Source organism: Megachile rotundata, chromosome 2 (assembly GCF_050947335.1).
Source record: "Megachile rotundata isolate GNS110a chromosome 2, iyMegRotu1, whole genome shotgun sequence".
In the NCBI taxonomy this organism is placed as follows: Eukaryota; Metazoa; Arthropoda; class Insecta; order Hymenoptera; family Megachilidae; genus Megachile; species Megachile rotundata.
In genome coordinates, this window is record NC_134984.1 from 14,535,213 (window position 1) to 14,559,533 (window position 24,321).

General features: G+C 35.2%; 1 protein-coding gene and 1 long non-coding RNA gene across 18 annotated transcripts in view; one reads left to right on the forward strand and one right to left on the reverse strand.

The window, feature by feature from the left end:
• The window catches only part of LOC100881673 (lachesin), a 76,707-nt gene that overhangs the window by 9,763 nt on the left and 42,623 nt on the right, over positions 1-24,321 (reverse strand). For both annotated transcript variants that reach the window (XM_012280027.2, XM_003701008.3), the window contains exons 2-4: positions 19,343-19,455; positions 13,963-14,251; positions 8,565-8,726 (exon numbers count right to left, since the gene is read on the reverse strand). In XM_012280027.2, the coding sequence (XP_012135417.1) occupies positions 8,565-8,726; positions 13,963-14,251; positions 19,343-19,455 (564 nt within the window). The remainder of the gene's footprint in view (positions 1-8,564; positions 8,727-13,962; positions 14,252-19,342; positions 19,456-24,321) is intronic.
• The window catches only part of LOC105661850 (uncharacterized), a 94,694-nt gene that overhangs the window by 8,882 nt on the left and 61,491 nt on the right, over positions 1-24,321 (forward strand). Inside the window, exon 8 of one of the 16 annotated variants that reach the window (XR_013037314.1) lies at positions 14,742-15,131. The exons of the other annotated variants lie outside the window; for them this stretch is intronic. This is a non-coding gene — a long non-coding RNA (uncharacterized LOC105661850). Of the gene's footprint in view, positions 1-14,741; positions 15,132-24,321 lie in introns of those variants that run through there. 16 annotated transcript variants of the gene reach the window in all.

A 24,321-nucleotide genomic window follows, 5' to 3' on the forward strand; every position in this document is an offset into this window, starting at 1 on the left:
GAAATTGGGAAATTGAGAGATTGGGAAATTGAAAAATTGGGAAATTGAGAGATTGGGAAATTGGGAAATTGGGAAATTGAGAGATTGGGAAATTGAGAAATTGGGAAATTGAGAGATTGGGAAATTGGGAGATTGGGAAATTGGGAAATTGGGAAATTGAGAGATTGGGAAATTGAGAGATTGGGAAATTGAGAGATTGGGAAATTGAGAAATTGGGAAATTGAGAGATTGGGAAATTGAGAGATTGGGAAATTGAGAAATTGGGAAATTGAGAGATTGGGAAATTGAGTGATTGGGAAATTGGGAGATTGGGAAATTGAGAGATTGGGAAATTGAGAGATTGGGAAATTGAGAGATTGGGAAATTGAGAGATTGGGAAATTGAGAGATTGGGAAATTGAGAGATTTGGAAATTGGGAGATTAGGAAATTGAGAGATTGGGAAATTGAGAAATTGGGAAATTGAGAGATTGGGAAATTGAGAGATTTGGAAATTGAGAGATTGGGAAATTGAGAGATTGGGAAATTGAGAAATTGGGAAATTGAGAGATTGGGAAATTGAGAGATTGGAAAATTGAGAGATTGGGAAATTGAGAGATTGAGAAATTGGGAGATTGGGAAATTGAGAGATTAGAAAATTAGGAGATCGGGAAATTGAGAGATTGGAAAATTGGGAGATTGGGAAATTGAGAGATTGGAAAATTAGGAGATCGGGAAATTGAGAGATTGGAAAATTGGGAAATTGAGAAATTGGGAAATTGGAAAACTGGGGAACTGAAAAATTGGGAAATTGGTGAATTGGTGTATTAGTAATCCTGAAAATTGGGAAATTGGGAAATTTGTAAATTGAAAACTTGAAAACTTGAAAAATTGAAAAATTGAAAAACCAAAAATTGGGAAATTGAATAACCCCGCATACTTCCTATACAAACAAGCATCTGCTTATCATTTAACTCTGAAATGGCAACCGCTGAACTTCTTCAATGCAAAATTCTCGCATATTAATGGCAAAGAGAAGTATTATTACCGCACAAATTTTATCTATGTTAATACACTTTGAAAGCTGGTATTGCCGTACATTTTCCACATTTAATGTTCCATTATCAAAGCACTAGGGCATCGTGGATATCATAACGAAGACATGCTCCTATTTATAGAAATGAGGTATGTAGTCTGTCTCGGGTTTTCAAATCTGATAAATTTCGTTCAGAAATTGTAGAACGACGGAATGCCAACAGACGAACCCCCATTGATGTTGATTGAATAGGAATTTTCATGCAAAATAACCTACATTATGAAATTTCTGAAATCCTGCAAACATCATACAGCACGTTTAATTACGTGAAGATTTTGCTTTGATGTTATTAAACTTTGCCACGAAATTTCAACTATTTTCTTGCGATGTGTTTATATGAAATATGGTATATTCGTAGACTGACGCACTCACTAATCTGACGAATTTCACTCAAAATTAAGGGGGGTTTAAGTCATCATTTTGTCGGTTTCGAATTTGTGAAGGAACAAGAAGTCTTCAAAGTTAGCAATTTTTGCCCATTTTTGCGAAAATAAGTTTCACTTACGAATTTTTTTTTTAGAAACTCTTCAACCGATTTAGCTAAATTTTCTTTTGTTTTATTTGTGAAGAATTGGGTTATTTTAATATATTTTTTTAAACTCTGTTAATTTGTTATAAAATGTCAAAGAGCTTAAAGTTTAAATCCAATAATTCGCAAAGTCAAGTATCCCTGAAAATCGCCATAAAATTTCAGCTTTCTTTGTTCGTGTCAACGCTCTGAACAGTTCTGACACACCTGCCAAGTAAACTGCAAGGCAAGAGGTTAATTACGGCCGATCGAGCGACTGCATAATTAATAAGCAATAATAGTGCGATGAAAGGCGTCTCGAACAAGTCGCAATGTCAAGGATGAAGGATTGCCTTGCGGAAAGTCACGGAATGGAAGGAACATTATTTCTCGGTATAAGATGTTACAAGTTGCCGGAGTGAAACTCCGATCTAAACGATTCCAGATAGAACTTTTAACCGGGTCGAAACCACAGACTAATGCAACTGAGCGAAGAAACTATCTTCAAAGTGGAGTAGGAAAACGGAAGCGTGCTTGCGCGTAAAGGAGACAGAAACAGAGAGGGATAGAGGGTGAGATAGAAAGGAAAGAGGTAGAAAATCGAAACACACAGCGCCGCAAGCGAAAGAAGAGACGAGAAGATATATGCTTAATTCACTACTTAGGTAGCTAACGAGTTCCTTAAGTGAGCGAACGCTAACGAGTTTGCAAAGCTCGTAAGAAAAGCATCATTGTCAGATAGAAGAGCGACACAAGTTGTAGGCGAGCGGTGGTTTTATGTATCTACAGGGATTCCAACGGAGACAGACTAAAAAATTTCATATAAACCATTTCGTTTTTGGTGTTTTTGCTTGCAAACGTGACGGTGGTATTACGTTAGGAGCGTCGAGGAGTCCTCTGGTACCGTTTTTTTTAGCGCGATGCCAGTTGTATCCTGCTTAGAGGGAAGATTTTACTTTTATATTTCAAAGTTTTGTCATTTTCAAATTTTCGATGGGGAAACATTTTTGATTTATAAATTTTTTCATTTGAGATTTTAGCAAACTAAATATTTGATAAGTTGATGAATTTGAAGATTGATGGATTGATGGATTGATAGATTGATGAATTCATGGATTGATGGATTGATAGATTGGTGGATTGATGGATTGGTGGATTGGTGGATTGGTGAATTGGTGGATTGATGGATTAGTGGATTGATGGATTAGTGGATTGATGGATTGGTGGATTGATGAATTAGTGGATTGATGGATTGGTGGATTGGTGGATTGATGGATTGATGGATTCGTGGATTGATGGATTCGTGGATTGATGGATTGGTGGATTGATGGATTGATGGATTCGTGGATTGATGGATTGATGGATTGATGGATTGGTGGATTGGTGGATTGATGGATTGGTGGATTGGTGGATTGGTGAATTGGTGGATTGATGGATTGGTGGATTGGTGGATTGATGGATCGATAGATTGATGGATTGATGGATTAGTGGATTGATGGATTGGTGGATTGATGGATTGGTGGATTGATGGATTGATGGATTGATGGATTGATGGATTGATGGATTGATAGATTGATAAATTGATGGATTGATGGATTGGTAAACTAGTAGATTGGTAGATTGATAGATTGATAGATCCTAAATTGACAAATTATCAAATTGGTAAATTGATGAATTGACAAATTGGGAAATTGGTAAATTGATAAACTAGCAAATAGACAAATTGGTAAATTGATGAACTGACAAATTGATGAACTGACAAATTAATGAATTGACGAATTGATGCATTGATACATTGATGAATTGATGCATTGATGCATTGATGAATTGACGAATTGATAGATTGATTTACTGAGTGCTCAGTTGATTGATAAATTGTTCGATTGATACATTGCTAGACTAATTGACTGGTAGATCGATAACGACGACTTGATAATTTATAAATTTGAAAGTTAAAAAACCATGACAATATAATATCGAAATGTTTCATTATATTGGACAAAACATTCACACACTCCATCATTATTGTCACACTGAAATTTAGTTAAACAGTAACATATCAATATTAATTACATATCAATTGTTGCTGTAAACTTCGGTTAAATATTAGCAAACATACAGCGTAAAACTCGAACTACCCAATACATTTCACAGAATGTGACCGTGCGTTATTGCGTCGAATTTCCCATAAGCTACACAAGACAGCACGTGTGCCATCGTAAACCGGTAGTTCGGTGGCGATCTATTCAGTCTACGTCTAAATTTAAATGTCTAACCACAAAGGAAGGCTCCTTCGCCACGACACCGAACGATTAAACTCCTTATGTATCTTTCGCGCTAAATTTTCGTCCCTCGAGTCAACTCATAAATCGAGCGATACTTAAATTCTCGGCAGCGTAATCGTTAACTGTCACGGATGAAGAAAAATATGTACAGCGAAAAAGACAAACACGATAGAGTTCCGTATCGCCACGTTTAAGAGTGGTGGTAGACGGTGCAAGTACATCGACCAAAGTTTAGCCAACTCGAGTCCCTGCACGGGAAACTACCACGTGCTTTTACCACGTGTATGTGTGTGTGCAAACGACTTTACACGTACACGCACCCCACCGTAGGATATACACCGTCGGCAGACAGTACATGTGTAAGCCTCCGCGGTTCGTTTTACGACTGTACACCGTATGTACTTACACGTTTCCTAAGTTCCGGCGAGTATGTGTGCGCTATACAAGGCACTATGAAGAGGATTATCATCCTCTGTTTCTTTACACGCACGCCCGCTGTTCCTGTCTTCGGGTTCAAGAAGCGAAACTTGTTTCAACGAGCTGCCTCGTTATATCTACTCGACTACGTTCTTACGTTCAATCTGTGTGTTCGCGTTGAAAATTTCGCGGCATTTGACTTTGCAATATTACCACCGGCTGCTATGCTTATTATCCGTGCGGTACGGGAAGATCGCGGAACTGTCGTTGTACGTTAAGGTGGTTCTATGGTAAAAGGGGCATTATTAGCAAATTTTCTTGAAATTTCGCTCGATAAGGGCGGAACGATGTACGCCGCGTCGAATTCAGAGAAGATGAGAGGTTATGGAATTTTTGAATTTCAAGGTTTGAGGAATTTTTAATTTGGTTAGGGATTTGGGGGTGTTTTGGGAGTTGGAGAATTGGAGGGTGGGGATTTTTTAATTTTTTGTTTGGGGACTTGGGGATTTAAGCAATTTGAGATTTAGGGATTTGGGATTTGGGGATTTTGGGATTTTTGGGTTGGTAAATTGTGAAGTTTGGAGTTTGGTAATTTGGGGATTTTTAGTTTGGTAAATTGTGAAATTTGGGGTTTGGTAATTTGGGGATTTTTAGTTTGGTGATTTAGATATTTAAGATTTGGGGATTTGGAGATTTTTGGTTTGGTAAATTGTGAAGTTTGGGGTTTGGTAATTTGGGGATTTTTGGTTTGGTGATTTAGATATTTAAGATTTGGGGATTTGGGGATTTTTGGTTTGGTAAATTGTGAAATTTGGGGTTTGGTAATTTGGGGATTTTTGGTTTGGTAAATTGTGAAATTTGGGGCTTGGTAATTTGGGGATTTTTGGTTTGGTGATTTAGATATTTAAGATTTGGGGATTTGGGGATTTTTGGTTTGGTAAATTGTGAAGTTTGGGATTTGGTAATTTGGGGATTTTTGGTTTGGTAAATTGTGAAGTTTGGGGTTTGGTAATTTGGGGATTTTTGGTTTGGTAAATTGTGAAACTTGTGGTTTGGTAATTTAGGAATTTGAGATTTCTAGTTTGGTAAATTGAGAAATTTTAGGATTTGATGATTCAAGAAATTTGGGGATTTTCCATTTCTTATCTGCCACCTTAAGAACTTGGTGATTTGAAAATTTGAATTTTCAAGAATGTTGAAAATTTGATCAATTGTGAAAATTAAAAATTTTGAACACTTGAATATTCTGAAATTTTGAGAATTTATAATCTCGAATATTTTAATATAGATACATAAATTTAAATCATGTTCAAAATAAAAAAATGTCACCATTTATAAACAAAGAAATTCTCATATCAATAAATTACAAAATTTCAACATGTTTTCCAGTTCTCTAGCTCGAAAATATTTTCGTAACACACGTTCCATCTAATTATAACCATACCACGAAGCATTTCATGGCCACATTTTCTTTCACATAAAATAATCCTCCCGATCCTTCAAAGGGGAAAGTATAATCTGCCTCGTAATTCACCCACATAGACATTCAACGCATTAAGCAATTACTCTGTGATTTTTTTTCCAGTACGAATACATGAATAATTCACCCCGGTTTGGTGAAAAAATTTCAAACACGATTATGGCAGAAGGTGAATGAAGTTTACATTAGTATGTATACCTGTAATCGCGGTCTTACGTGCACCTACGTACATATAATCGTATTATTCTAGTAAGTCCTCCTTTTCATACCAGAGAGGACTTCGACGTAACTAGGTTATTAGTGCCACCTAATTACCCTATTAATATCGAACTAATGTACAGTCACATGGCGGTGAATAGCGAATATCCTTTGGTACTTACGGCACCGAGCAGTCTGCTAGTTAAACTTCAAACTACATGAATACTATCATAAAGTAATTAACACGGCACCGTACAAATAATGCATGCAAATTAACTCTTACATACATGCATGTGACGTCTTAACGTTCCATCGATTTAAATTCGGTTCGGAATTTTAAAATGGCTGACAAATCTTTTTTTTTAAGAATTCTTATCGTTTGATGCAGGACTTCGAGGTTGATTTTTGTAGAAAACTTTAAATATAATATATATAATAGAAATTTTAATATTTGTAACAGTGGAAAATGAAATATTTCAGGTGTACTTTTGTATATTTATTTTAGAGTGAATTGGAATAAGGGGGCTGAGGAAGTTAAGTTTCAGTTGTGAGGTAATTAGGTGTTTGTTAAAATGTATTGACACAGGATGTCTCACAATTAGTGTAGGTTTCTAAAATGTAGCTGATGCGATTCTGAATAAGATTTCCCTTTGCAAAAATTGGGTTTGAAGCTTCGTTTTTGAATTATTAAGGAAAAACGCGGACCAATCAGAGCGCTAGGCTTACTACGCGTTGGATTATTACGCGTTGGATTACTACGCGTTGGATTATTACGCGTTGGATTACTACGCGTTGGTTAACTACGCGTTAGATTGCCACGCATTAGATTCCTACTCTTAGAATTACCACGCGTTGGACTTATACACGTTGAATATCCACGCGCTGGATTACTACGCGTTAGATATCTACACGCTGGATTACTACGCGTAGATTACGACGCATTAGATTCCTATGCTTAGAATTACCACGCGTTGCATTATTACGCGTTGAATTACTACGCGTTGAATATGCACGCGCTAGATTACTACGCGTTGGATATCCACACGCTGTATTACTACGCGTTGGATTACTACGCGTTGGTTAACTACGCGTTAGATTGCCACGCATTAGATTCCTACGCTTAGAATTACCACGCGTTGGACTTACACGCATTGAATATCCACGCGCTGGATTACTACGCGTTAGATATCCACACGCTGGATTACTACGCGTAGATTACGACGCATTAGATTCCTATGCTTAGAATTACCACGCGTTGCATTATTACGTGTTGAATTACTACGCGTTGAATATGCACGCGCTAGATTACTACGCGTTGGATATCCACACGCTGTGTTACTACGCGTTGGATTACTACGCGGTGGTTAACTACGCGTTAGATTACCACGCATTAGATTCCTACGCTTAGAATTACCACGCGTTGGACTTATACGCGTTGAATATCCACGCGCTGGATTACTACGCGTTAGATATCCACACGCTGGATTACTACGCGTAGATTACGACGCATTAGATTCCTATGCTTAGAATTACCACGCGTTGCATTATTACGCGTTGAATTACTACGCGTTGAATATGCACGCGCTAGATTACTACGCGTTGGATATCCACACGTTGTATTACTACGCGTTGGATTACTACGCGTTGCATTACCACGCGTTGCATTACTATGCGTCCGATTACCAAGCGTTGGATAACTACGCGTTATGCGAAACTGCCGCTCTCGCGTCTGCGCATGCGCAATCTTCACGCTCTGATTGGTCCGTGTTTTTCCTTCATAATTGAAAAACGAAGCTTCAAACCACATTTTTGCAAAGGGAAATCTTATTCAGAATCGCATCAGCTACATTTCAGGGACCTACTAATTGTGAGACACCCTGTATACAATAATAAAATAGAAGTACATCAACAAAGGGGTAAATTTTCAAAGCACTGAAGATAAAATAACAATTACAATACCACAAACATCTACATACAAATAAAAACCACGAAATGTATTAAAATGAAAAAACAATATCAACACAAAATTCTTTAAAAAAATATTTCATGCAAAGGTAACATCGATCTAATCGAAAGTACAATATTTAACCAGCCTATAAAAAACAAATCAATGATTACAGCATCACAACGAAACAACTACAAAGCTCGAGCGGCCATCGCGAAATATTAAATGCTTGAACCAGCCGTTTACCCAGTTTCATTGTCAGTTTCGATATTAAAAACACAAAGCACCGGAAGCAAACGATTCAAATTGCAATATCAATCAAGCATGCTCGGCGGCCAAGTGGGAAAAAAAAAGAGGAAATTCAAAGTTCAACATCACGCAATTTATATTTCCCTATTGACGTTACTGTCATAAAGCATCATAATAACGATTGCCGTTTATAAGCATCGGGGTAATAAAGCTCTGTCTCTATCGCGATTAAAGCGAAAGAAGAAACACGGAGGGAAACAACAGAAACGCGAACAAAGGAAGTAATGGGTAGCAAACGAAATTAAACCTTTCTCTCTGCGTTTCTCGTTTTCTTTTCAACGTGTTTTTTTTTTACGGAAAGGAGTCTGTCCACGGAGGTATCCATGAGTTTTATAGTGTCATTATGTACCGGCAGAAGAGGCCCTTATGAGAATAGGTTCTCCGTCTTCCCTTCGCCAGGACACTCTCGGAGTTGGTCTTCCGGTTGCACGACAGCTTAGGGTTGCGTTGTCCCCTTCGGAAACTGCCAAGTCTGCGCTGGTGTCACCTCCGTAAACGATATCCGGTGGCACTGTTCCGCAGAAATTAAAAGTAACTGTTAATTTTGTGTTAAACGGGTGCAAACTTTGGTCATTATGTAGCGAGTATGGTATGCTGACAATACATATTGCTAGACTTATCTAGGGAGATGCAGGGAATGGGGAGTCGAGTGTTGAGTTCTGGGTGGTGAGTTGGCAGATTTTAAGGCATTTTGTAAGGGGTATGTGAACATTTTGGGGATCAAGGGGTTGGGGGTTGGGGTTGGGAAGTTAGAATGTAGTGGAGATTGGAAATTTATTAAGGTGGGGTGTTAGGGAGCTGGGAGTTAGAGAAGTTGAGGATTTGGGGGTTTGGGGATTTGGGAATTTTGGGATTTAGGGATTTGTGAATTTTGGAATTTGGGGATTGGGGAGTTGAGAAGGTGGGGATTTGGGGGATTCTGGAAGTTGGGGACTTGAGGATTTGGGGATTTGGGGATTTGGGGATTTGGAGATGTGGAGATTTGGGAACTCTTGAATTTGGGAGTTGGTGCGTTGAGAATTTGGCGATTTGGGGACTTAGGTATTTGGGGATTCTGGAATTTGGGGATTGGTGAGTTGAGAAGTTGGGGATTTGGGGGATTCTGGAAGTTGGGGACTTGAGGATTTGGGGATTTGGGGATTTGGGGATTTGGGGATTTGGAGATTTGGGAACTCTTGAATTTGGGAGTTGGTGCGTTGAGAATTTGGCGATTTGGGAACTTAGGTATTTGGGAATTCTGGAATTTGGGGATTGGTGAGTTGAGAAGTTGGGGATTTGGGGGATTCTGGAAGTTGGGGACTTGAGGATTTGGGGATTTGGGGACTTAGGTATTTGGGGATTCTGGAATTTGGGGATTGGTGAGTTGAGAAGTTGGGGATTTGGGGGATTCTGGAAGTTGGGGACTTGAGGATTTGGGGATTTGGGGATTTGGAGATTTGGGGATTTGGGGATTTGGGGATTTGGGGATTTGGGGATATGGGGATGTGGAAATTTGGAGATGTGGAGATTTTGGAACTCTTGAATTTGGGAGTTGGTGCGTTGAGAATTTGGCGATTTGGGGACTTAGATATTTGGGGATTCTGGAATTTGGGGATTGGTGAGTTGAGAAGTTGGGGATTTGGGGATTCTAGAATTTGGGAATTGGTGAGTTCAGAATTTTGGGATTTGGGATTTGGAGATTTGGGGATTTGGGGATTTGAAAATTTGAAGATTTGGAGATTTGGAAATTTGGAAATTTGAAGATTTGAAGATTTGAAGATTTGAAGATTTGAAGATTTGAAGATTTGAAAACTTGAAGACTTGAGAACTTGAAAACTTGAAAACTTGAAAACTTAAAAACTTGAAAACTTGAAAACTTGAAAACTTATCAACTTGAAAACTTGAAAACTTATCCACTTGAAAACTTGACTACTTGAAAACTTGAAAACTTGAAAACTTATCAACTTATCAACTTGAAAACTTGACTACTTGAAAACTTATCAACTTATCAACTTATCAACTTGAAAACTTAAAAACTTGAAAACTTGACAAATGATAAAAATTGTAACCCATATATTTCACATTAAATCATAAAAATGTTAAAATAGTTAAAAACCTGACCAATTCACCTCATTATACAGAAGCAGTAAACTAAAAATATTCCCAACAATCGCGTTGAAAATTGTAATCTATATATTCGACGTGATTTCGAAGTTATAATCAAAGTATTTGAAACCATTTAAAAGTTAAGAACGTAAAACGATAAGTCCAGTTAAAACGCGATCCTGCGAACAAGTGTTAAAACTGTAAAGAAAGAATTATACAAAAGTTTCAAATTAGCAAAGAACAATTATTGAAGCTGAAGTTTTTAAAAGAACCTCTTATATACGTAGCTTTGACGCGGAAAACTGTGGAGAGGTAGCTTTTAATGTTTAGTTAGTATAATTAGAGTCGATTTAGGGTCCGGAAAGGATGGGAATGAAGCAAGAAATTACAAATGTTTAAAACGTTGGGAACATAATTATTATCCTCCCTGTGTGTACTTTTTATATTAAACGGCGATTAAACAAGATTATACGGAAGATAATGAAACGAGAAGAACACATTATATAAACAGTTCTTATTAATTAAAATCAATTTTATTACCGCTGCTCTTCTGTGGTCCCGTGTTAATTTTTAATTAGTTCATATAAAAACGTAAGTCCGCTACCTTTAATTATATTATTTTTCATTTAATTAAGCGGGAACGAAGAACTTCACCTGAGATCATTTCTTTGTCAATTTATTTGCTGAGTAAAATTCGACTTCAAATATAAATGCACTCATCTGTTAAATTTAATGAAATAGAAAAATTAGTGGTCATATATTTAGTTGACTCAGAAATTAATTTTTAATTATTTCATATAAAAATGTAAGACCTATCTGTAATTTCATTTAATTCACAAAAAATTTCACCGACGATAAATTCAAAGTTAATTCATGTAATGTCGCTTTTAAAATACAGGGTCTTAACTTGAATAAAAAATGGTAATATATAGAACTGTTCATTTAGTTAAAAAATTAAAAGTGACAAAGGGTTGATGAAAGAAGTCGACTTTTAAAAACGAACGGTATTATTTCAGAGATTAAAATAATACCTCTCGGTTCGGCAATTAGGTATGTAAAAAAATGATATCGAAAATATTTTCTCGAACGAGCGAAAAGTTGCGTAACAAAGTTCGACGAGTTCCGTCGAGGTAACGATTGGTAATAAGGTAAAAAGTTTTCGTTGCCTTAAAGTAGCCACGTTCGAAAGCTGAGGAGGGGCGGAAAGAAAAAACGAGGGAAAATAAAAAAGAAAAATATAGCTGGCGGAGAATAATTTAATGAATAACCAGGATAACTTTGCCGAAAGTTCTTTTGTACTTACATATCTCGGTCACGGAACTTTGGATGTCGTAGCAATTTAAATTACGTTCGTGTTTGAACAGAAAGATTAAACGTCCGATTACTATATGACTATATTAACCCTCTGTCACTTGGCGAACTAACATTCATTACAGTTGCCCGCTAACTACGATATATTTCATCGTGCCACCGTGCACATACAATTTGTATCGATTTAAACTCACTACACAATTGTATTGCTCGCATTAAGTAGCGTGAGAAATTATGGAAACGGCTTGCGCCCTCGTCGATAACCTTTCATCAAATTAATATCGTTGATTTAGTCGATTGCTTTTGTTGAATTTCGAGGAACTATACTGATCTCATATTTCTCAGAATTTTTACCTTTTAACGTTCGATAATAAGTCCTGTACAATTACTGTCAAAAGCTAAGAAACATAGATACAAATATAACGCTGCAAATATTTAATATCGTATTAGACATATTTAATATTTGTTGAAATTTCAGATTATAGAGATATTGGGATCTAGGGATATTGGGAGCTAGGTATATTCAAGGTATATTTGGATTTAGGGATGATGGGATCTAGGGATATTGGGACCTGGGGATGATGGTATCTAGGGATATTGGTATCTAGGGATATTGGTATCTAGGAATATTGGAAGCTAGGGATATTCAAGGTATATTTGGATTTAGGGATTATAGGATCTAGGGATATTTGGACCTAGGAATGATGGGATCTAGGGATATTGGGGTCTAAGGATATTGGGATCTAGGGATATTGGGGTCTAAGGATATTGGGATCTAGGGATATTGGGATCTACGGATATTGGGATCTAGGAATATTGGGATCTAGGGATATTGGGACCTAGGGGTATTGGGATCTAGGAATATTTGGATCTAGGGATATTTCGGAACTAGGAATATTGGGATCTAGGGATGTTTTGGGGTCTATGGACATTTCTCGATCTAGGGATATTTCAAATCTAGTGATATTGGGATGTAGAGATATTGAAATCTAAGGATATTGGGATCTAGGGATATTTCAAATCTAGTGATATTGGGATGTAGAGATATTGAGATCTAGGGATATTGAAATCTAAGGATATTGGGATCTAGGGATATTGGGATCTATATATATTGATATCTAGAGATATTGAGATCTAGGAATATTGAAATCTAAGGATATTGGGATCTGTATATATTGAGATCTAGAGATATTGAAATCTAGGGATATTGAAATCTAAGGATATTGGGATCTAGGGATATTTCAAATCTAGTGATATTGGGATGTAGAGATATTGAGATCTAGGGATATTGAAATCTAAGGATATTGGGATGTAGGGATATTGGGATCTATATATATTGATATCTAGAGATATTGAGATCTAGGAATATTGAAATCTAAGGATATTGGGATCTGTATATATTGATATCTAGAGATATTGAGATCTAGGGATATTGAAATCTAAGGATATTGGGATCTAGGGATATTGGGATCTATATATATTGATATCTAGAGATATTGAGATCTAGGAATATTGAAATCTAAGGATATTTGGATCTAGGGATATTGGGATCTATATATATTGATATCTAGAGATATTGAGATCTAGGAATATTGAAATCCAAGGATATTGGGATCTAGGAATATTGAAATCTAAGGATATTGGGATCTATATATATTGAGATCTAGAGATATTGAGATCTAGGGATATTGAAATCTAAGGATATTGGGATCTATATATATTGATATCTAGAGATATTGAGATCTAGGAATATTGAAATCTAAGGATATTGGGATCTAGAGATATTGGGATCTAGGGATATTAGGATCTAGACTTCTCGAATCTAGGGATATTATGATCATGGGATATTTAGATCTAGCGACCCAGGGATCTAGGAATGTGGGGATATAAGGATCTATGAATCTGAGCATACATGTATGTTATACCATCTACTGATTAAATGATATGGTCACCTAGGGATTCTTAATTAATTAACGTTACTTATTATTTACTAATTTCTCAATTGTATAAATATAGTTAAATCAGCTGATTTATATTGCTATAAAACTTAATGCTACCATCTAATTTGTGCAATGTAACCCTAACATCTGTAATAGCTTGTTGTAAAAATACAATATGATAAAAATTGATATATCAATAAAAAGTCCCTATTAACAACCTACTAAATTGAAATTTTTAACCTCAGACTTTGATATGATTCCTTTAAGTCATATACTAAACTTTCGGAGTGAACAATAAGTTTGTTGAGCCACACGAGTATACAAGATATATTTACGCTCCATCAAACTGTATCAGTGTATCGTAGAACGTACAAGCCCTCACTTTATTAGATAACAAAAGGTGAAGCTTACCAAGAATATCCAAACATCCGAGCTCGGATATCATCGGACTGGTGTTAATTTGACACATATAACAGTCCCTATCCGATTCCTTCAACTGACGTATGTGCAGCCGCCACGTGCCATTGACGACTTCCTCCGTCGGTTGGCTACTTCCCGTCACACCGAAGGCGTTAGCGGAAGCTGCCCCTGACCCGGAACTTCCGCCGGTTTCGTACGAGACCGCGATACGTGCATTGTGCGTTACCGTCCTCGTGTGAACCGAGAGAATCGTGTGGTCCGAAGCACGTAGCCATCCAACCTGCAAAACCCATTGTCATTTTCCTACCGGTGTCGTAACAGCCCTTCATTCGTTACCGCGACTGAAAGAAGCGTTTTTAAAAAAAATCACCGCCCTCAGACTTCTTTACGACCGACAAAATTCTAGCGGGACGTTTAAAAATATTGTCCGGCATGAAAGAATGTTCTCGCCCGAAATATGCCGGGGAAGTTGTAGAAAATGTGGACGCAAATTGCGGTCAAAAAAATTTGGATAAAAGGAAGGTTATCTTTTTTTGGGAAAATAAAAATTTTAGTAAATCGGAAGACATCTTCAGTTTCAATGGAGTTTAGGTTAAAACTAGGATCAGTAGTTGATGGTTAGGTTAGGTTAATGCATTAGAAAGTTGAACCTAACCTAAACAGAAACCGGTCTTGATGTAACATAACATTGTTCATAAGAAATATTTTCAACGACTTTCGTTAATTATGAAACTTATTCATTTTTCTTAAAGGAAATAAAAATGTTGCAGGATGTATTTTGTAGGGAAAAGCGTAACGAAATAATCTTCATCATCGTCAAACCATAATCCGTCTGCGAGACAATTAATCATCTGTATCTACATCATAATTCTTGAGAAAGTTAGCCGATAAATCAAGCGAAGTTCGAAATCGAGCAAATCTGATATAAGTATCATCAGATCGTTGCTACGTAAGTCACGAAGATATTTGTTTGCGTGCATGAAGCACGTATCAAATGGAAACACCCTCCTCGATATTATGCATGCCATATCGACGAAAATGAAGATTTTGAATTTCAAATTGGAATAGCACCAAATTCCACCGATTGCCGAAAATGTCAAACCGATGTATAACTTAATAATATTATTTTTGTTGAAATAAAATTATGGGCGCTTGAATAATTTTGAATTTTGTGGGCGTGTTAATGAATATCAGGTGCATATTTATGGTACATAAATATATTCATAGATGTGGTATTTGGAAAATTAGAAAATGGATCGAAAATTGAAATTAGAATATTGAAATATTTGTATATTGCAAAATTATGAAGTTAAGTAATAGGAAAATTGAAAGATTGAAAAATTAAATTGGTAAGATAGAATGGGAAACGTAAATGAAAAAGTTAGATAATTGAAGAAGAATGCAAGAAAATTGAGGAATTAATAGATGATGGATTAGAGATTAGGAAAATTGGAAAAATGTGAAACAGAATTTATAAACAGGAACAGAGGAAAATTGAGGAACAGAATTTTGAGAGAAACAATTGGAAAATGATGGGATGATAGAAAACAAGAAAATTGTGGAGCAGTGTTCGGAAATAGGAAACAGGAAAATTGGAAAATTTACGAATAGAATATGGAAACTGGAAAATTGAAAAATAATAGAATAATAAAATTGAAAAAAATGATGAAATGAGAAGATTGAAAAAATTGGAAAATAATGGATGAAGCAAATTGAAAAATAGAACAATTGTGAAGCAGAATGTGGAAGTAGAAGAATTGGTAAAATATGGAAATCAAGAACATAAATAAAGAAAAGCTGATGAATAGGGAAATTGGCAGATCAAGAACTTACGTAATAAGATAACAGAAAAATGGGGAAGTTGACGAAATGAGATGTAGCTTAATTGGAAATGAGAAAATTGAGAGATAAGAGAAGAAACTTGAGAAATAGGAAAATTAGAAAATAGGAAAATACGAGGATAGGAAAATAAGAAAATATGAAACTGGAAAAATTGGGAAATTTGTAAGTTGGTAAATTGAGAAATTAAGAAATTGGGAAACTTGCAAATTGGTAAATTGGGAAATAGGAAATTTGGGAATTTGGAAAATTGGGAAATTTGTAAGTTGGTAAATTGGGAAATTGGAAATTTAGGGATTTGGGAAATTGGAAAAATGGAAGTTTGGGAAATTTGTAAGTTGGTAAATTGGGAAATTGGGAAATTGGAAATTTGGGAATTTGGGAAAATGGAAGTTTGGGAAATTTGTAAGTTGGTAAATTGGGAAATTGGGAAATTGAGAAACTGGAAATTTGGGAAATTGGGAAATTTGTAAGTTGGAAAATTGGGAAATTGGAAATTTAGGAATTTGGAAAAATAGAAGTTTGGGAAATTTGTAAGTTGGTAAATTGAGAAATTAAGAAATTGGGAAACTTGCAAGTTGGTAAATTGGGAAATTGGAAATTTGGGAATTTGGGAAATTGGGAAATTGGGAAATTGGGAAATTGGGAAATTTGTAAGTTGGTAAATTGGGAAATTGGAAATTTAGGGATTTGGGAAATTTGTAAGTTGGTAAATTGGGAAATTGGGAATTTGGAAATTTGGGAATTTGGGAAAATGGAAGTTTGAGAAATTTGTAAGTTGGTAAATTGGGAAATTGGTAAATTGGGAAATCGGGAAATTGAGAAATTGGAAATGTGGGAAATTGGAAGTTTGGGAAATTGGGAAATTTGTAAGTTGGAAAATTGGGAAATTGGAAATTTAGGGATTTGGGAAATTGGAAAAATGGAAGTTTGGGAAATTTGTAAGTTGGTAAATTGGGAAATTGAGAAATTGGGAATTTGGGAAATTTGTAAGTTGGAAAATTGGGAAATTGGAAATTTGGGAAATTTGTAAGTTGGAAAATTGGGAAATTGAAAAATTGGGAAATAGGAAAATAGGAAAACGGGAAAATAGAAAAACAGAAAAATAAGAAACCACCAAGATAACAAAACAAAATCATAAAAACCTGAATAAATGTAATAAAAACAAAAATCCCAAAACGATTTCAACTATCCAAAAAGTCAAAATTGCAAAACTGCAAAATATCCCCACAAAAGTCTAACAAACTTCAATTCTCCGCTCGTACATCACGAAATCTGCGTACAGGGTCATCCTCCTAACAGTCCGCTTGAAATACTACTTATATAATATTAGAAAAATGGCGTCCGCGTGAGAAGTTTGTTACGTAATCCCGTTAAGGACGAAAGTCGGTACTCCGGTCTTTTGATCGATCAAATTGAAATTCAGTTTACCTCGTTATTGAAATAAAACAACGTTCATAAGTTTGGATAGTATTTTCCGTTGAAGACGATCTTCGGAAACTATTTGGTACGGACGGGGAACCGGGCTTATCTTAATCCATCCCTGCCTGCCAAGCTGCCTTGAGTGGCTTTCTATAGACCGAATATTTCATCTAGCCGGATACTTTAGGGGTGGAATCTGTCGCCAGAGAAAATGTGTCTCCTCCATCTCTACTTACTCTCCAATTCTTTCCCCCCCTTCTTCCGCCTCCGTTTCTCATTCTCTCATTCTCCCATCATACCGTCCCCTCCTTTATGCTTTCTATACCTTTATACTCCTTATCCTTCTTGTTGGAATATCTAAATTTTTATCGGGAAACTTATTACTAAATATAGCGGGAGGATAAGTCTCGGTCAGATTAGAGAAGCTGCGAAGAATTTTTGACAAATACCATCGGAACTATAGAGAACCGATGCGGATGGAACTGCCGGTATTATTCGACTTTCCGCGGTGATTTACGTCGTTTCGTGCACTCGACCGTGAGCGGGCGGGAAATTCAAACGCGAAATGCACGCGGTGACATGCCGCGGATACAAATGAGTTATTGGGGCAGTTTTGGGAAATGTGGTGGCGAATACTTCGACGGTCGAGGATTCGACCTGTCCGATTGATAATTTGAGGATTCGGGTGACGGATGGTGTGCAGATTTCTATGGGAGGAAATTTGAAAATTTATTGATCGAAAATTTTACTATCTTTGTGTTAAAGTTTGACGATTTACGTGTTTGAACATTTGATTTATAAATTTGAAGATTTGTTTGTTGATAAATTGGAGAGTTTGAAGATTTATGCGTTTGAAAATTTGATTTATTTTGAAAGTTTGTGTGTTGATGAATTGGAGAGTTTGAAGATTTATATGTTGAAAATTTGATTCATGAATTAAAAAATTTGTTTGTTGATGAATTGGAGAGTTTGAAGACTTATATGTTGAAAATTTGATTCATGAATTAAAAAATTTGTTTGTTGATGAATTGGAGAGTTTGGAGATTTATATGTTTGGAAATTTGAGGAGCATTGAATATTTGATTCATAATGAACTTGAAAATTTTAAGGAGATTGAAGATTTTCTAGTTTGAAAATTTGATAATAATTATAGACTTGATTTATACAATTGAAAATTTATTGAAGATTGAAGATTTGATTCTTACATTCAAAACTTTGATGGAGATTCAAAATTTGATTTCTTAATTTGAAAATTTGATAGAGATTGCTAATTTCATTTACAAATTTGACAATTTGGATGTTAAAGAATGGGGCAATGGGAAAATTGAAAGATTAAGAATTAAAAAGTTGAAGAATTGATCAATCTGAAGATTTATAGACGATCTGAAGATTTATAGATTTATCTTATCAGAAGATTTGAAGATTTAAAAATTTATCAATCTGTAGGTTGTAAATTGATAAGTTGGAAAATTCGAATTTTAGTAAATTAAAAAATTAGAAAATTAGAACAGTAGAAAATTGGTCGGAAAATAGGAAAAAGGGAAAATTGGGAAATTGGAAACATGGAAAATTGGAAAAGTGGAAATTTGGTAAACTGAAAAATTGGAAAATTAAAATAATAGACAATAAGAATATAAGAAAATTGGAAAACTGGAAAATTGGAAAATTGGAAAATGGGGAAATGGAAAAATTGAAAAATTAGAATAAAAGAAAATTTGAAAATTGAAAAATTAGAAAATTTTAAAGTTTAAATGATGAAAACTTAGGAAATTAGAAAACTAAAAAATTAAAAAATTAGAAACCTAGTAAACTAGAAAACCAGAAAACTAGAAAACTAGAAAATTAAAAAATTATAAAATTAAAAAACAGGAAAATTAAGAAATCGAAACCTATACAAATAAAGAAATTAAAAGTTAATTCCAGATATTCAACATTTGCACACCCATAGTGAAACATACACCGCAGAAAAGTTATAAAATGCAAAAATTTATAAGTTCGAAAAGTTTGTCGATTATATTAGAGCGTATGTTGACAGCAACGATGCATCTGTCGTACATATATTACCGCAGCGTACGTTCAATATTATCGTTCCATTTTCTATCGTAATTACCTTATATTTTCCTATGTTACGAACGCTGCAAGAAAAAACAACTTCACGACCAATCGCAGCCGTTTGGTTTCCAACTGGCGCTACCAATACGGGACCACTGGCAGTGTTTGTATCTGAAACAAACAGAAACCAGAAGAAAAATGTTTAATCTTCTTTCTCGCCTGCTGTTTTATTTCGCGAATAAAAGTATAACAGATCCTGTCTAGTCTCTCGATGAATATTGTATTTACTGCTTTAATCTTATACAGTTTTCGCGTAAGAATATTTCTATTCTCATTTTTTATCTTCAATTCTTTTTATAATAATGCTACATACAGAATATTGGTAGGACAATATTTTCTGTTATAAAAAACCTGTATACAACTTCAACGAACAAATTTTTAATTAAATTATTTTATTTTACCAATTATTATTCAAGCGAAGTTCATATTTAATTAAAAATTTTTCATTTGTCGATCCATCGTTTGTTTTATTGAAGCATCCATTTTTTTATTGCGGTGCAAGTACCGATCATTCATGTATGTAGCAATTTTATATAAAAGGTTCAAATAAAAAACGAATATTTTTACAAATTATGCCAATAACCTTCAAATGTGTTTCATGGAATATAACTGATGACCAAAATTTTAATTCAGTTAAATCTTAATTAATTATTAAAGGGCAGTTAATTATTAAACATAATTAACTGTCAGTTAATTACAAAAAAATACAATCATCATCGACCTCGACGATGTTGAAATATTTTATCGAAGTCAATATTTTAAATAATTTTGCTTACGTGTATGATTACCTCAGTTTAACAGATCTTAGTTCTCAAAATCTACGCAAAAAGCTTAGGTAAAATTTACAATATGCAATAGTAGATAATAGCATATTTTACTAAGGTAGATCCACTATACCCTCACTTTGTTTTTCTAATATCCCTAGCATAATACATTCAAGTATACTATATTTCAGCGTACCCTTCTCACCTGGCCTTGTCACCTATGCTCTACTGGATATATGATAATAGGAAATGTCACATTGAGATATAGCGTACTTGCTTGTATTATACTAGGGACATGCTTTTAAAAAAACAAACCGATATTATGGCGTATATATAGCAGCAACAAATACCAGTCAAAACGTAAACCTAATTAAAATATTTTGCAAATTATAACTCAAATTAAAACTGCAAGAATTGAAGTTAAGTAGCAAGAATTAAAGTTAAGTATTAAGAATTGCCCTTAAGTATTAAGTTACCCTTGAGACACATCTTCCAAGGTCATCATTGAGATTTCTGTTTAAGTACCTTTTTGTATTTAATTATTATATAAATTACTATACAAATAATCTATCAATATTTTTAATATAAAATAAGATGTTTTAAGCGCTATATCGGCAAGTGAAAAATTTGCAACATCATTCGGTTGAATAATAAAATATTTTGATCAAGTGGCAGAATAATTTAGAATGATATATCCTTCCATATATAAAGTCCGCCATTTTTTGCTAAATATTGCAACTAAGTCTAAATTATTTTTTTCAAATTCTACAAGGTTTCAGTTGACATGTCTGAAACACTGTCATCAGACCTTGATACATCAAAACCTTGCTAACCTAACCTACCCGTTTCGCGCGGTTTATGGTAATATACCGAGAGGAACACGAACGTGACAGTAACATAAGGGATGATCCAATATTTTCGTACTCGCACGGTAAGTTGAGCGAGGAACGAAAAGTGAAACGTTAAAAAAAAGAAGTGCAAAAAGAAGAGGCAGTAGGAACATTAGTTTATTAAAGCCCAGTAAATCGCTGCATCGACAGATTCCTGTCTTTTCGCAACGAGAGCAAATATTTCACGAGCGTTAACGGGACAGCACGACATTACTCTTGTCTCGTACGTTTCGAGCCGAGATTTTTCCGTTCTCCACGCGGTATCTTCATTTCTATGTGTCGCTATATCCTCTTGCGCATTCACGTTCCTACCATTTCTTTTCTGAACAGCTCCCCGAGAACAACGTTCATGTGTTGTCTTTCAATCTTTCCTTTGGCAATTGAACGCGAGGGAGCGTCGTAATATTCAAATTGCTTACAAGAAACGGTAACCAGGCGCCTTCTCTTCTGATTTATGTGAAATTCACGAGGTAGGCGGTCGATATTCGGAGCATCAAGTTGCTTTTAATTTATTTCGAATTAGAGGAGTTATAGGAGGCAAATATTTCGTGCAATTGTATTCGATGCATATAGCTTTATTGTGGGTGATGACCTATTTACGATTTCGCAATTTTTCAATTCCTCAGTAGTTCAATTTTTGGAGAGAAAATGTAGAAATTGTTCAATCATTCAATTGTTCAATTCTTCGATTCTTCAATTCTTCAATTTTTCAGTTTTTCAATTTTTCAATTCTTCAATTTTTCAATTCTTCAATTCTTCAATTTTTCTATTTTTCAATTCTTCAATTCTTCAATTTTTCAATTCTTCAATTCTCCCATTCTTCAATTCTCAAATTCTTCAACTTTCAAATTCTTCAACTCTCAAATTCTTCAGTTCTCAAATTTTTCAATTCTTTAATTCTTTAATTCTTTAATTCTTTAATTCTTCAATTCTTCAATTCATCAATTCATCAATTCATCAATTCCTCATTTTTTCAATTCTTGCATTCTCCAATTCTTCGATTCATCAATTCATCAATTCATCGATTCTTCAATTCTTTAATTCCTCAGTTTCTCAATTGTCCAACTTTCCAATGTATAAAATTTCAAATTTTCAACCCTGTACAAGGTATAAAATTGCCCGAATCCCTCTTAAAAAAACAATCTTATAAACTAGTTAAACTACAATGATAAAATTTTCGAAAACATAGCACAATAAAAATGAAAAAAATATGATACGGCGTTGAGCGATGTACAACGTAGTTTACGGCCTGTAGGGCTGTTACATTTTAAACGAAAAGAATCGCACAATCAAAACTAAATAATATTTTATCGATCTCTATGTATATTTAGATTCAGTATAATACCGTCGAAGAAAAACACGGAATTTTTTTCAGAATAAACGCGCTCCGCGTTAAAAAATGTTATTTTACAAAACATGTAAAATATCTGTAGCCTCCGCTATGGGAAGATTAATACGTAGAAATGAAAAACATGAAACGTAAAAACGAAACAGTTTATTTCATGCGCATCTCACTATTATACATTTCTTCTTTTATTTACGCTAGCACATCCCGTGTAGCATCATTTAAAACACGTTTGACACCGAGTCCGGTATTCGCGAAAAATAATAAATTACTGTTAAGATATATGAATTCTCGCGATAATTTGTTTGCGAAAGTATATCTATTTTTTATTACGCAGGATTAGATTGCTCAGGGGACGTATGACGCGTGTATCAAACACATTTTCGATATACGTCTCGAAGCTCTCCAATCATAAAATTTTCGAACAATAATTCCAATAACACTTCGTCTTAAAGCGAAAGCACCGAGCATCGAACCGTGTACGTAATATCGAACGTATTACCGCGTCGAGTAATTGATATTTCATAAAAATCAATTCGCGATGTCAAAAACTTTATGTAAGGTTAATAAAAACTTGCACCTCGCCGCAAGAGAACGTTCTTTCTCCAATAAAAAAATTTCGCCTCAACAAATTTGTTTGGAACAATCATAAATTACCAGCGCGTTACCGAGGAAATTCTGTAACGCACGATTCTGTTCCGTCTATTAGGCGGGAAATTTAAAACTGTATCGGACATCTCCAGCCTTCACCGCATAAATCATCGTTCGACAAGATCCGCTAAATTCCGAAAGTGCTGAAATTGCAGACGTTTAGAGACGATAGACGATCCAGACAGTGAAACGATACGATGCATTCCTTTTTTTTCCGTCCGATGTCGTTTTACTTTGGTCGGAATACCTTCTGTTTTCACAGGCGGCTCATTTATGCGGCTTTCTGGCTCGCCCCCCCTTCTTTTCCTGTCCGCTCCATCCCTTCTATTTTCTTCCTTTTTGCAGACGAGCACCATCTTTCACGTCTTATTTTTTTTCATCCACTGTTACCCTTTTCTCGTACTTCTTCGTCGGTTTTCTTCAGATAGCAAAGGACCACTCTCGACGTAAGTAATATCTAAATTGCTTCCACCGTTTCAATTTCTCCTTTCTCTTTCCTTTCTCTGGTCCCTTTCTTTTCGTCGACACGACAGATCGAGATAAATTAGTGGAAAATGTTGACGAATCAAGCGAGTCTAGCACAAAAGCGTAATAATTTATATAGGTACACTTCCCTCCTTTTTTTCTACCCTTTTTAAATATTGAGTCCGTCTATCATCCTTCAGTTAATCTCTCCGCGATATTTTTCAGCTGTTCTACAAGATTATTATTTTCAACTTTTATCAAGATTACTCGCACGCAACAGATTATCGACGCTATTGAACGCCATCGTTATATCGATCAAATCGCCCTAAAACTTAATCCGTATAATCCAAAAACAGTTCAACGCTAATCCAAACTCGACCAAAGTACATTGATATATTTTTCACCCAATCTACGTTCTAGTTCCGGCAACATATTTCTATAGGTTGATTTATCTAATTTCGACAAAATATTAATAACCTATTTGTTCGTCGCTAACTACAGTGCTTTGGGAAGAACATTAATTCTTTCGACGGAGTTTGTTTCACTTCGAGCAAGAAACGAGATGACCTAAGAGGCGAAGGTAAGAATGATCGAAAGGTGAAAATTGCGAAACGTCGAGTGGATGATTGATTATTTTTCTTCGGTTATTCGCCGTAGCAGCAGGTGAAACGGGAAAAAGTAGAAGGAAGAACGAGGAGGAAACGTTAAGGTATATTATTATTTGATCTGTTCGAGTGTGTCAAAGAAAATGCCTCGTGGATAAATATACGTCTAAAATAACAACGGCCATCTCCTCCCACGAGGTTAGGGAGGGCGAACTACTTATGGTATCTGTTGTCGAGAGAGTGAATTTAATTGCGAT